The sequence below is a fragment of the Rhinoderma darwinii genome, chromosome 1 (assembly GCF_050947455.1).
Source record: "Rhinoderma darwinii isolate aRhiDar2 chromosome 1, aRhiDar2.hap1, whole genome shotgun sequence".
Taxonomy (NCBI): Eukaryota; Metazoa; Chordata; class Amphibia; order Anura; family Rhinodermatidae; genus Rhinoderma; species Rhinoderma darwinii.
Genome location: NC_134687.1, coordinates 632,395,189 through 632,410,341, shown reverse-complemented (window position 1 = coordinate 632,410,341; position 15,153 = coordinate 632,395,189). Strand labels below are relative to the sequence as shown.

At 40.1% G+C, this 15,153-nt stretch overlaps 1 protein-coding gene across 1 annotated transcript in view; it reads right to left on the bottom strand.

Annotated features, from left to right (window-relative positions):
- The window catches only part of LOC142658838 (uncharacterized), a 63,643-nt gene that overhangs the window by 13,032 nt on the left and 35,458 nt on the right, over positions 1-15,153 (bottom strand). Inside the window, exons 5-6 of the mRNA XM_075834477.1 lie at positions 1,834-1,928; positions 1,562-1,679 (exon numbers count right to left, since the gene is read on the bottom strand). Coding sequence (XP_075690592.1) covers positions 1,562-1,679; positions 1,834-1,928 — 213 coding nt within the window. The remainder of the gene's footprint in view (positions 1-1,561; positions 1,680-1,833; positions 1,929-15,153) is intronic.

Below are 15,153 nucleotides of genomic sequence, written 5' to 3'. Positions count from 1 at the left end.
CGGCTCCAAATTTATTCTGCAGCAGTACAACGACCCTAGACCCTAAACATACAGTCAATGTCATTAAGAACTATCTTCAGTGTAAAGAAGAAAAAGGAGCCCTAGAAGTGATAAGGCCCCCACAGAGCCCTGATCTCAACATCATCGAGTCTGTCTGGGATTACATGAAGGGACAGAATGATTTGAGGAAGCCTACATCCACAGAAGATCTGTGCTTAGTTCTCCAAAATGTTTAGAACAACCTACCCACTGAGTGCCTTCAAAAACGGTGTGCAAGTGTATCTAGAAGAATTGATGCTGTTTTGAAGGCAAAGGGTGGTCAAACTACATATTGATTTGATTCAGATTGCTCTTCTGTTCATTCACTTTGTATTTTGTTAATTGATAAAAAAAATTGAACACTTCTATTTTTAAAAGTATTCTTACTTTGTAGCATTTTTCCACAATACTTTTGCACAGTACTGTATTATAGGTGTTACCTGTCAGTGTAATCCTGGCAGTGAGGATAATGAAATGTATGATAAGAATTGATCTCTACAAAACAGGAAGTGTTAGTCTACTATGAGACTCAGTGGCCAGGGTGAAAATGCAAGATTTTAGGATTATTTTTAAAGATAACATAGAAAAAAACAACAATATATCTTAAAAAATAGGTTTAACATAAAAACTTGATTTAAAGGGGTTTTCCCATCTTGGACAATTTTGGCATGTCCACAGGATATGCCATAAAAGTCATATAGATGCGGGTCCCAACTCTGGGACCTGCACCCACCTATAGAACGGGGCCCCCATAACCCCGTTACAACTTACTCGGATCCTGCTGCCTCCCAGCCACTTCCTGGTTAGGTGGTCGGGAGTTACGAAAACAGCCGAGCTCACTGAGCTACGTTGTTTCCATAACTCCCATAGAAGTGAATGTGTATATGTCATAATTATCCAAGATGGGAAAGCCCCTTTAAACAGGTAATTTTCTGATGACACATTCCCTTTAAGTAGTTAAATTGAGTTTTTTCAGATCCTGGCTGTTAGTGCAACTGTTAATCGTAGTTGGTGGCCTCCAAAATCTGATGCTAAGCCTAGTGCATGACCGGATTCATGGAACACCATGTAGAGAACTTCTATGTGCAGTCACAGTTCCCGCAGGTCCTGCACTATGTATAACACGTTGCCTGAAGTGTTACTGTTCGGGCTTATTTACACGAGCGTGTTAAACGTCCGTGGGATGGCCGTTGAAACAGCGGCCGACCCACGGACCTATGTAATTCAATTTGCCCGTTCACACAGCCGTTGTTTAAACGGACCGTGTGATGGGTGCGTGCGAAAATAGGACATGTTCGTTCTTTTCGCGCATCAGGCATTCCTCCATAGACTCTCAACTATGGGGGATGCGTGACATCGCACCCCGCAGCGCTGAGCACGGATGCATCTCGGATGTGAAAAACAGCAGTTTTTCACCTCAGAGATGCGCAGCGTTCGTGTAAAGAAGGCCTAATGCAGAGTTAAGGAGGAACCACACCTTACGAAACCTTGGAATTCACTTTCTAAATTCATTATTACTTACCTGTGGTAAACTCTCCTGGAGTTTCCTCCTCCACTTCACTCTTACACGGTTGATTGCACCTCACCCTTTTTTCTTCTGCTTCATCCTCTGCTGCTTTAATATTAGTCTGATCTTCCCCCTGATTTCACATATGTAATAATTCAGTACAATACAGCAGAGAGTGACAAGAATCTAACAGATCAACATAAGAAACCACCAAAATCTATGACCACAGGACCAAAAAGCTCCACACCCCCCTATATAGATCTGGTATAGGGCTCAGCTTTATCTACCTGATGATTCTCTGGGACATTGTGTTTTTCCTCTGGACAGTCCTGGGAATACAGAGGACTGGGACATCTCTCTAGTCGACTTCTACTGGATCCATCTGTAGGAAACACGCAGTGAATGAATACATGACTACTGTATACCTGTCTATATACTTCTGTTTACTGATCAGAGCCAAAATTACAATGTTGAGGTCCTCACTACCTGTGTTGATGTTCCTGCAGCTTGTAAGCCGCAGGCCTAAAGTAAACAGTGGCCTACCAAAGCGAATGTCGGAGTGTCAACTTCCCCCTGCTTCTCCATAGTATTTAACTGTATCTGCGTTGCGTGGACGCGGAAACACTTCAAAGTGGCGGGACACATGGCGTCTCTATTTTAAGAGTTCCCTGCCAAACCAAAAAATGTTCAGGGCGTCACCTGCTTATTATTTCAATGTTTTCTCCTATTGTGTGTATATACAGTGAAGGAAATAAGTATTTGATCCCTTGCTGATTTTGTATGTTTGCCCACTGTCAAAGTCATGAACAGTCTAGAATTTTTAGGCTAGGTTAATTTTACCAGTGAGAGATAGATTATATATAAAAAAAAAAAAAGAAAATCACATAGTCAAAATTATATATATTTATTTGCATTGTGCACAGAGAAATAAGTATTTGATCCCCTACCAACCATTAAGAGTTCAGCCTCCTCCAGACCGGTTACACGCTCCAAATCAACGTGGTGCCTGCATTAAAGACAGCTGTCTTAAATGGTCACCTGTATAAAAGACTCCTGTCCACAGACTCCATTAATCAGTCTGACTCTAACCTCTACAACATGGGCAAGACCAAAGAGCTTTCTAAGGATGTCAGGGACAAGATCATAGACCTGCACAAGGCTGGAATGGGCTACAAAACCATAAGTAAGACGCTGGGTGAGAAGGAGACAACTGTTGGTGCAATAGTAAGAAAATGGAAGACATACAAAATGACTGTCAATCGACATCGATCTGGGGCTCCATGCAAAATCTCACCTCGTGGGGTATCCTTGATCCTGAGGAAGGTGGGAGCTCAGCCGAAAACGACACGGGGGGAACTCGTTAATGATCTCAAGGCAGCTGGGACCACAGTCACCAAGAAAACCATTGGTAACACATTACGCCGTAATGGATTAAAATCCCGCAGTGCCCGCAAGGTCCCCCTGCTCAAGAAGGCACATGTACAGGCCCATCTGAAGTTTGCAAATGAACATCTGGATGATTCTGAGAGTGATTGGGAGAAGGTGCTGTGGTCAGATGAGACTAAAATTGAGCTCTTTGGCATTAACTCAACTCGCCGTGTTTGGAGGAAGAGAAATGCTGCCTATGACCCAAAGAACACCGTCCCCACTGTCAAGCATGGAGGTGAAAACATTATGTTTTGGGGGTGTTTCTCTCCTAAGGGCACAGGACTACTTCACCGCATAAATGGGAGAATGGCTGGAGCCATGTACCGTCAAATCCTGAGTGACAACCTCCTTCCCTCCACCAGGACATTAAAAATGGCTCGTGGCTGGGTCTTCCAGCACGACAATGACCCAAAACATACAGCCAAGGCAACAAAGGAGTGGCTCAAGAAGAAGCACATTAAGGTCATGGAGTGGCCTAGCCAGTCTCCAGACCTTAATCCCATCGAAAACTTATGGAGGGAGCTGAAGATCCGAGTTGCCAAGCGACAGCCTCGAAATCTGAATGATTTACAGATGATCTGCAAAGAGGAATGGGCCAAAATTCCATCTAACATGTGTGCAAACCTCATCATCAACTAGAAAAACACGTCTGACTGCTGTGCTTTCCAACAAGGGTTTTGCCACCAAGTATTAAGTCTTGTTTGCCAAAGGGATCAAATACTTATTTCTCTGTGCACAATGCAAATAAATATATATAATTTTGACAATGTGATTTTCTGTTTTTTTTTATTTTTATATAATCTCTCTCTCACTGGTAAAATTAACCTAGCCTAAAAATTCTAGACTGTTCATGTCTTTGACAGTGGGCAAACTTACAAAATCAGCAAGGGATCAAATACTTATTTCCTTCACTGTATATATATATATATATATATATATATATATATATATATATATATATATATATATATATATGTGTGTGTGTTGCTTTTAGGTGATTAAACACATTTTCAATTGCCTCTCATTAAAACTTTTTACGAAACAGCTGTTATGTCTCCACTATACACAGAAGCTGGATCATTCGCTATTAGTCGAATCCGTAACTGAAGCGAACGGACGAGTCGGCTGAGAGCGGGTCTTGTGTCTGTAACACACAGGATCACAATAATTACGATCCCATCTAAGGTGATCAACAAGGATACACAGGACCCGCTCTCAGCCGAATCGTCAGTTTACTTCTCTTACGAATTTGACTGATAGCGAATGATCCAGCTTCTGTGTATAGTGGAATAATAGCTGTATGGTAAAAACGAAAAAATAATGCTTCATCAAAGAAAGTTTGTAATCCCCTAAAACAAATAATAAAAAAAAATTGCCTATAAAAAAGGTGTACCTAGCCTTTAACTTCTTCAGGACCAAGCTCATTTTGGCCTTCAGGATCAGCCGCATTTTTCAAATCTAACGTGTCACGTTATGTGGTAATAACTCTGGAATGGTTTTACTTATCCAAATGATTTTGTGAGACATTGTTCTTTATGATAGTGGTAAATTTTTGTCGGTATGTTTACTCTTTATTTATATGAAAAATGTAAAGAAAATTTAGAAAAATAAGGATTTTCCTCCATTTGAAATCTCCTACTTCTAAAATGGTACCACACAAATTCGTAAATAAATAAGGTTTACTATAAGTCTTCTTTATGCAGGAATAATTTTTTTAATTTAATTTTAATTGTTTCAGGACGTTATAAGGTTTATAAGTTTACTAGCAGTTTTTCAAATATTGACACAAAATTAGCAAAAAACTTTTTTTTTAGGCATCACGTCAGTTTTGAAGTGGCTTTGAGCGATCTATATATTAGAAACCCCTCATAAGTCATCCCATTTTAAAAACAGCACCCTTCATGTATTCTAAACAGCATTTAGGAAGCTTGTTAACCCTTTAGGTGTTTTACAGGAATTAAGGGAAAAGTGGAGGTAAAATGTACAAATTTCTTTTTTCAGACAGATTTTCAATTAAATCCATTTATTTCAGTAACGCAGCAAGTGTTAACAGGAAAACACAACTTAATATTTATTACACAGATTCCGCAGTTTTCAAAAATATATCACATGTAATCCTAGTGTGCTACTGGACTCAAACATAGGCCTCAGAAATTAAAGGAGCACTTAGTGGATTTTGGGGCCTCCTTTTTATTAGGATATTTTCCAGGCACAATTTCATGTTTGAAAAGGTCTTGAGATGCCAAAACATTAGATACACCCAATTTTGGAAACTGCACCCTTAAGGAATGTATCTGGGGGTGTAGTGAGCATTCTGACCCCACAGGTTTTTAATAGAATTTATTCGAATTGGGCCGTGAAAATTTAAAATATATTTTTTTCCAATAATATGATAATATGTAGTTTTAGCTCAAAATGTTTCATTTCCACAAGGAATTCAGGAGAAAAGGCACCCCAAAAATGGTTAGGCACTTTCTCATGAGCATGCAATACCCCATATGTGGTCATAAACTGCTCTTTGGGCACACGGTAAATGCTCAGAAGAGTAGGAGCGCCTTTCAGTTTTTGGTGCGCAGATTTTGCTGGAATGGTTTTCCGATGCCATGTCGCATTTGCAAAGCCCCTAAGGTACCAGTACAGTGGAAACCTCCTAAAAGTGATCCCATTTAGGAAACTACACTGCTTAAGAAATTAATCTGGGGTGTAGTTAACATTTTGACCCCACAGGTCAAAATAATAGGATTGAACTGTAAAAACTGAAAATTATTTTTTTTGCCAATAAGATGTCGTTTTAGCTCATATTTTTCATTTTCACAAGTACTATAGGAGAAGAGCACCCCAATGTTTGTAAAGCATTTTCTCCAGAGTACAACAATTACCCATATGTGGTCATAAACTGCTGTTTTGGCACAGAGCTGGGCTGAATTGCCGAATTGGTTTCTAGGGGCCATGTCGCATATGCAGAGCCGCTGAGGTACCACTGCAGTGGAAATTCCCCTAGTGTGATCCGATTTTGTAGACTATACCCCTCAAAGAATTAAATTATGTGTGTAGTGAGCATTTTGACCCCACAGTTGTTTTATCAATTTTATTAGAATTGGGTCGTGTTAATGAAAAAAAAATATATATTTTTTTCCAATGATATTTGGTTTTAGCTAATAATTTTTAATTTCCACAAGGAATTCGGGAGTAAAGTCATACCAAAATTTGTTGCACAATTTCTCCTGAGTAAGGAAATACCCCATATGTGGTTGTAAACTGCTGTTTGGACACATGGCAAAGCTCTAAAAGAGAAAAAGAGCGCAATTTAGTTTTTGTAGTGAATTGTTTTTTTGACGCAATGTTGCATTACGCTGATGTACCAGTACAGTGAAAATCCCAGAGAAGTGACCACATTTGGGAAACGAAGCTCATTTAAGACATTTATCATGAGGTATAGTGAGCATTTTGACCCCACATGTTTTGCAGAAATGAGTACACGGAGGATATTGCAGATTGAAAATTGCAATTTTTCCACAGATCTGTTATTTCAGTGTCCAATATGTTGTGCTCAGGCTGTACCAATGGAGACATGCACCCGATATATTGTTAAGCGGATCCTCCGGAGTAAAGTAATACCCCATATGTGGTCATAAACTGCTATTTGGGCACACTGCTAGGCTCGAAAGGACCGCCACTTGGCTTTTGGTGAGCAGATTTTGCTTGGTAGTAGTTTTGTTTAGGATTTTACTGGTGTTTCAGTTCATAATGTGGGAGCATATAAAAGCTTAGTGTAGTATAACAGCGTATAATAATGGGGTATATAAATAATAAAATTAATTATCCATGGATAGTGACGCACGCTTTGAACCAGTCCTTTATGTACAGGCCAGTTTTTTGGAGGCAGGATTTGCACATGTAAAGGTTGTCCGTAATATTGTACAAAATATGCGCATTACAGTATTGCCTAATCTTTGACTTCTTCACTAGCCCCCATATGCAGCACAAGACCCCAAAATATCATAGTTTCAGCTGCATTTACAAGGTCTACCTGTGGGGCCTAGCAAATGATGACGTGGGAGTTTAGGTGAGGAACAGCTAGGCATATAAAATTATGGAACCAAGTTTGAGAGGTTTTGCTCCTGTGTCCCATCTCACTAGTCCTGTTCCTCCACCATGTCTTTAGGTATGTGCTACCATTTTCATTATTAGGTGTTGCTGCTTCTGCTACTACTATGCTTGTTCACTTTTATAGGCTCTTATATATGTCTAGATTATTGCCCTATACACACAATGCAGTTTCTGTAGCGTTTTTTTGGCAGATTTACCTTTGTAACACATATTTGATTATCCATTTATTCCATATTTGGTGGTATTTGATATTGGACGCCAGACTCTGAGATGGGTCAGGTCTGTTAACCTCTTGGTATACTTATTGGTATACCTTTGCTGCTGCTCTCCATGTGTCTATTTGTATGTTTATTACATTCTATGTGATACCATGTATTGTTGTTTATAAATAAAGATATATACATTATTTTACAATGCGTGGCTGCTATATGTGCTATACTATTTATTAGGGTGTTTTGTCCCCTGTGCTTCAAGGTTGTTTTTTTTTTTTTTTTCTTTAGGCATATAAAAATTAGTCTGGCCTGTCGTTTTGCATTATTGCGTTTCCGAGAGTCATAACTTCTTATTTTTCTGTTGAATAGCTGTGTGAGTGCTTGATATTCATGAGGTGTAGTTTATATTAGTATCATTTTGGGGTGCATGCGATTTTTTGAAGTACACAACAGGTTTACTTTATTCTGCGGTTCAATACGATTACAGTAATAGCAAATGTATATTGCTTTTTAATGTTTTCTACTTTTACACAATATCACTTTATTCTAAATAAAAATGGTCATGGAAACAGGGCTATTATTGTATTTATTACATAAAACTTTTGTTTATCTAAAACTTTTTTTTTACACTTACTAGGGAACTTGAAGGTATAACCTTCTGATCCCTGGTACGATACACTGCACCACTGATGTAGTGCAGTGTATTGTAACTGTCATCTTACAACGCACAGTCAATTAGGTCCTGCCAAAGGCAGGACCTAATAGGCTTCCGTACATGGCCGACCAGGATCACATTAACAGGCTTCATGGTTGCTATAGCAACCATCGGCACCCCGTGATTGCTCGCGGGTGGCCGATGTGGTACAGATCGAGCCCACCTCCCTCTCTGTCAATCACTTAAATGCCGCTGTCGCTATTAACAGCGGCATTTAAGTTAGCGATCGGAGGTAACAGTTATCGCTAATAGAAACAATGAAAAAATATTGGTCCGCTCGCCACTGATGTAAAGTGAAACAAATCTCTGTTTTTGATCGGTGCATCGGACAGGAAATCTACATCGGAGGTAGGAAAGGATCCAGAAATTCTAGAGATGGGTCCGGCACACGATGTATTTAAAATTAAATGCTGCTTTATTGGTAGCAACGGTTAACACACACAAATTAAATCTCGGTTCTTAGTCATAGCTACACTGCTAAGGTGAACGGTCTGATTTATAGATCAGCTGTTGGAAAGGCATGTGATCACGAAAGAAGGATTAACACCCTCGAGATCATTAAACAGGTAATGCATATATAACATCATTAGTCATGTGCAACCTACGTTAAATACCAGAATAGTGATTGCTAGCATAAATGGAAACAGTTATATACAAGTAATCAGGCACGGATCTGGATGAGACTACATACTCATTACATAGGGGTTACATAAAATTATATTATATATGTGTCTAGAAACACATTCTAATATAAATGCAAATGGAACAGATTTTGTTAGGAAGTGCTACTTCTAATATTCCCGCTATTGGTGTAGCATACAGGAGGGATAGCGAAGTGGCTGATTAATAGATGCATATCAAATCGGTTCTATAATTTGAACCCTTGGGAAATCTTGTATCCATTTTAAGAATCCACATCGCTTTCCTGTAACTAAGGTTTAAGTACCTTCTCTATCAGAATTACTCTAAAAGACATGATATTCCCATTGTGTGCTTCCAAAAAGTGTTTAGAAGCTCTAGAGACATTGCGTTTTGTTGGGTGGTAAATATCCGTCAAGTGCATTGGGAATTGAATGAAAAATAATGGAGTAAGTCCGTTGTCATAAGGATGTACTGCTTCATTTGGTCTTCATAAGCAGTGTAGGTATACAGATGTACTCCAAAGCAGTCAGGTCTTTACCGTGTGGTACTGAGGTATATCGTTCTGGAGGAAATTCCTCCTTGTATGTTTTAGGTAGGGCATGGAAAATCGGTACGATTGGAAAATCCTTATTCATGTATTCAGCTTCTTTTTTACACAAAATGGCCATAGATTGCCCTTCTTCAAGGAGTTTAGTGAGTTTGCTTTTAAAATTATTAGGAGGATCACTGGTTTATTTACGGTATGTTAGACTGTCACCCAACATGGTCAAAACCTAAAACACACAAGGACCGATTCCCCGCCATTGAGGCCCATAGTATCTGGCAATAGATCTCTTATGGAACGTTTAGGAGCCTGGCTTGATATTAAACTACAGCCACTTGCTAAAAGGGACACCTAGCTATATTAAGGACAGTACAGCTGTTCTAAAGATGATGGATCAAATCTCGTGGTAGGAAAACTATACATGGCTGACGTGACATCACGGAACTATATACCTCAATAATACACGAGAAAGCACTGACACCTTTGGAGTATCATCTGTATACCTACACTGCTTATAAAGACCAAATGAAGCAGTACATCCTTATGCCAACGGACTTCCTACTTAAAACACAATTTTTTTTCATTAAATTTTTCTTACAGTGTGTTCTATGGAAGATACATTTTCCCATCATTAGCGAATATTTACGTAGCATGGTGGGAGAAGTGTGTATATATATATATATATATATATACATACACATATATATATATATATATACACACACACACACACACACACACACACACACACACACACACACACAGTTTACAACCCCTTTATGTCCGACATCCTCTGGTATGAAGGAAACACCAAGAAAAATTAATGCAGTCTTTAGGTGACGGCGCCAGGCAAGTAGGAATGGTTGCAATATATGGAAGTAAATTTTTCTTTATTCGTGTGGACTGCGCATTTCAAGACTGTATCGGTCCATTCATCAGGTCAAGTATAAAGTTTGAACTTAGAAGGTGCACCCTTCTTATATCATAAAAGAACCGGGAAACCTCAGGCAGAAACGGTTACATATATCTTTTTACACCAGTATAATTGACAATTAACAATTACAGTTATATCATATTGCTACATAGACCCCAAAAAACACCAAATAGTAGGTAAAAAAATATACGTAAATACAACTTTATAACAGATTTTAATAGTGGACACAAGACATTGAAAAACATTTTACAAAAACATTGGAGCATTCTGCAAAACGACCCTATCCTAAAACCGGTCCTACCAGCCAAACCGGGCTTCACCTATAGGAGGGGACAGATCATCAAAAATATTATAGCCCCAAGCCGTCTCAAAGACAAAACTACAGAGCCAAAGTATAATATTAGCCTCTTCCCAAAATTAACAGGATCCTATAAATGCAATACATCTAGATGCATGTGCTGTGATTCTATAAATCATAGGACACTAACATCCAAGTGTAATATAACAAAATAAGTTTTTCCTATAACAAAATTTCTGAACTGTGCCACTAATTTTGTCATTTACCTACTACTACCTGCAACTGTGGCCTTCAATATATAGGCAGGACAATACAGCCACTAAAAACCAGGATCAATAAACACAGATCTGATACAAATAACTTAAAGGAACAGTGTCATCACAAATTATTTTTTTATATGTTAAAGATGTTAGTGCTTTATTAAAAACGTTTATATTTATTTGTGTTTGTGTTTTACTTTTTCTTATTTTTACACTTTTTCTTCCCTATGGGGGCTGCCATTTTTTGTTCCATTTCTGTATATGTCGATTAACGACACATACAGACATGGAATACGGCAGCCACAGTCCCATAGGGACTGCGAACGGCTCCCGTCCCATTCACTTGTGTGTACGGCGTCTGTGTGGGAACTGCGCATGCGCCGCTCCCATACAGTCCACTTTGAAATTGGCGCCGTCCGGCGCCATTTTCCTGTGGACCGGAAGTCGCGGCCGGACAGTAATATTACTACTTCCGGTCGCGGCTTCCGGACTTGTGCACTTGGACCAGCGGCAGCAGACGGAGCGGACGGGCCGGAGGGAGCCGCGGCGGCAGGAGCAGGTAAGAGATTTCAATGTAAGTTCGTGTTTGTGTGTGTTTACTACTGTATGTAAACCTTCTACACTGTGTGTTAGCTCAAAAAATGGCGACACACAGTGTAGGAGGTTACACCGTTCAAACCCCTCGTTTATCCCGGCACTAGCCAGGATAAAGGAGGGGGGGATGCTGAGAGCTCACTAGAGCGAGGGCTTTTTACCCAATTTTGCAATGCTGCAATTTTGGGAATAGCTCCATCTAGTGACCAGAAATGGGAAATTTTATAAATTAGAATTAATTTATAATATTTCCTGACTCGTGAAAAAAAAATAAAAAAAATTGAACAATGTTTAATCACCCACACACTAAATGTTTAATTTAAAAAAAAAACAACATGTTTTTCTGGCAACACATTGCCTTTAAGCATAGCGTATCCAGGCATTTACATAAGCAGCACGGGGGAAATTTTGAGGTGACTTTCACACCCCTAGAACAGATACCAAGTACTGCAAACAATAGATTTTCCCAACGAAAAAATAGGGAAGCATACTGGATTTACAAATATCACAGTTTAACCCCTAATGGTCTCAATTAGTCAATAGAAACACATATTATGCCCACCAGCACAATTTTTCCCTCCAGAGTATAAGATTATATATTATCATGGGAAGATTAGTTGGGTTTATGACACAATTTACAAATAGTATATGGCAGATATAACAATAATTGCAGGGAGAAAGATTTAAGTGCGCGACAGAGGATTTTATCCACAGGGTGAATAAAATTGAGGTGTGTGGAGAAAGACTATAACTTTTACATATTTAGTTTGTATTTTAACAAATGGAACGAAAAATAGTAATACTGTCCTACATAATTGATCCACTTTATATCTTTATTCCTAATAAGAAGGTAATTTATCGGTCTCATACAGAGATGGCAAGAACACTCCCTTCTTCCCCCCCTCCCCCCTTTTATTAGACTTTTTTTCTTTTAGAGTTTTTTCAGAGGGCTTATTTTTTGCGGGTCGAGCTGTAGTTTTTATTGGCACAATTTGTTGGTACATATGATTTTTGACCACTTTTTATTAAAAAAAATTTGAGAGCTAAGGTGACCAAAAAACTGAGATTTTGGCGGTTTACAATTTTTATTTTTTACGGCCTTCACCGTGCGCATTAAATAACACTATATTGCAATAGTTCAGACGTTTACGGACGCATCGATATTGATACAGGCTGGCTCACAATACACGGTTCACACAAATGTGCGTAATACGATTTATTTTCTATCTTATGCGAATAATCAATAATATAATATAAAAACGTTCATCAATTGTAACACGACATATGTCATCTAATTTATACAATGCGATACATGCAGATTACAATATATTGGTTGTTCAACGAGTCCCTTAAAAAGACGCATTGGAGAGCATTTGACGGATATATACCACACAAAAAAACGTAATGTCTCTGGAGCTCGTGCAGGGGTGGCATGTGGGCAGAAGTCATCTCTGTCTAAGTGTCATATTGGCAAAGTGTCCTGGCAGTTATACATGGCAGTTAGACAGGGAAAGTTACAGGTAAGCTGTGTGTACTAAAGAAACAAACTTGCATACATTATAATTACTGCTATAGAATTTTTCTCTGATTCCTACGACCAAACCATCACAACATATTTGCTGCCTCACTCATCATTGTAGCTGTTGTTGGTTTACAATCCTACCGCCCACTTCGCCCCTTAGTAAATTCTGTCCACATAAGTTCCTCTCTCCTTCCCTCGCCCATGTACATCTCCCATGCACTATTCACTTTGCTGAATCATCTTAACCCATCTCATCCCACTGCTCAACACAAAGGTCGCTCATATAATCCACAGAACCATCTGCTGTCTCTCTCCATTCTCCTGCTACTATCTGCAGGGGACATCTCTCCCAACCCTGGTCTTCCCTTTTCTTCTGCCAAGCTCAACGACTTACCTGCCTCACATAGAAACCCTGCAAATCTCCTCAACATTTCTTGTATGTCTTCTCCTGTCTTTTTTAACTGTGCGCTCTGGAATTCTCGGTCCGTGTGCAACAAACTCACCTTTATTCATGATTTATTCCTCTCTAACTCTCTCAACCTCCTGGCTCTTACAGAAACATGGCTTCACCTGTCTGACAGGTATAGTTCTTTCACCACACTGCACTTTCCAGGTCATTACCCCTGTCCCCTCACTCACATTCCCCTCCTTTGAAGGTCCACATCCTCAGACTCTTTCACCCTTTTTCTCTCAGAGTGGCAGTTGTCTACCGCCCCCCCCCCCCCCAGGCTCACCCCACCAATTCCTGGACAATGCCTGGCTTCCACAATTTCTATCCTCTGAAACACCCACTCATCATGGGTGACTTCAACATCCCCATTGATAAACCAATCTCCCCATCTGCCTCCCAGTTTCTATCTTTAACCTCCTCCCTAGGTCTGTCAAAACTTACTAACTCTCCTTCACATGAAGAAGTGCATTCGCTTGATCTGGTCTTCTTCCGTCTCTGCTCAGTTTCTGACTTTATTAACTCTCCTCTCCAGCTCTCAGACCACAACCTTCTCTCCCCTATCTCTTCCCTCCCCTGTCCCAATCTGGCCGCCAAACATTACAAGAACACGCTCAAAAATGCAATGGAAGGTCGGTTGGTCAGACCACGCTCCTCTCACCCTGACTATTAAGGAAATACATAATGCCCCGCCTACATATTTGTGGAGGGCAAGCCCTTTTCTTCTATCCCACCCCACACACAGACAGTCCGTGGAGACCGATCTGGCAGAGTACTTCGCAACCAAAGACACACCAGGCGTAGGCATTTCAGCCTTATGGAATGCTCATAAGGCCTACATAAGAGGCACCTTTATCAGACTGGGACATAGGGTCAAAAAACAAAGGGTAGCAGAAGTCTCGGCTCTGACGGAGGAAATCCGAGGTTTAGACACAAAAAACAAAGCCGCTCCCACGGACGCCCAAGCATCTCAACTCCTACTGCTCAGACAACGTCTTAGAATGTGCCTGCTTTCAGAATATGAAAAATCCCTTAGGAAAACTAAGGCGAAGTATTATTCCGAAAATAATAAGGCAGGGAAACTCCTAGCGGCACGCATCAAACTCCAGCATCAGAAGTCTAGAATTCCGTATCTTCTAATCCCTCAGTCTCAAGCCAAGATTACTGATCCTAGAGACATAGCTGAACAATTTCGTAAATACTACGCCTCCTTATATAATATTAGTGACGACCCTTTTGTTGAGCGGCCAGTCCCCTCTGATATACAGGGCTTTCTCAAATCGGCCTCACTACCCAGTCTCTCCCCAATACAACTTCAGACACTAAACGCCCCCATCACGGAACAGGAAATGTTAAAAATTATACAATCCCTTCCACAGGGGAAAGCCCCCGGTCCAGACGGACTTACTACCTTATATTATAAAAACTTTGCTACCCAACTGGTCCCCTATTTGAATAGATTTTTCCAACAAGCCATGGCATGTGGTTCCTTCCCTAAGGAAAACCAAATCGGCATTGATTGTTACACTACCCAAACCAGGAAAAGCCACAGACGCTCCGCAAAACTTCCGGCCTATCTCACTGCTTAACGCTGATCTCAAACTCTATGAAAGTTGATAGTCAATAGATTAACTCCTATGCTAGCCACCCTAATAAGCAGTGACCAAGTCGGTTTCATCAAAGGCAGACAGGCATCCGACAATACCCGTCGTGTCTTGAACTTATTACACCATCTCGAAACATCCAAAGAGCCGGCGACACTGTTAGCACTGGATGCAGAAAAGGCGTTCGAACGAATAAATTGGTCATACGCTTTTTCGACTCTTCAAACAATGGGGTTGGATGGTGGTATCTTAACCGCTATACGGGCTCTATACTCTGCCCCATCGGCCAGAGTGTA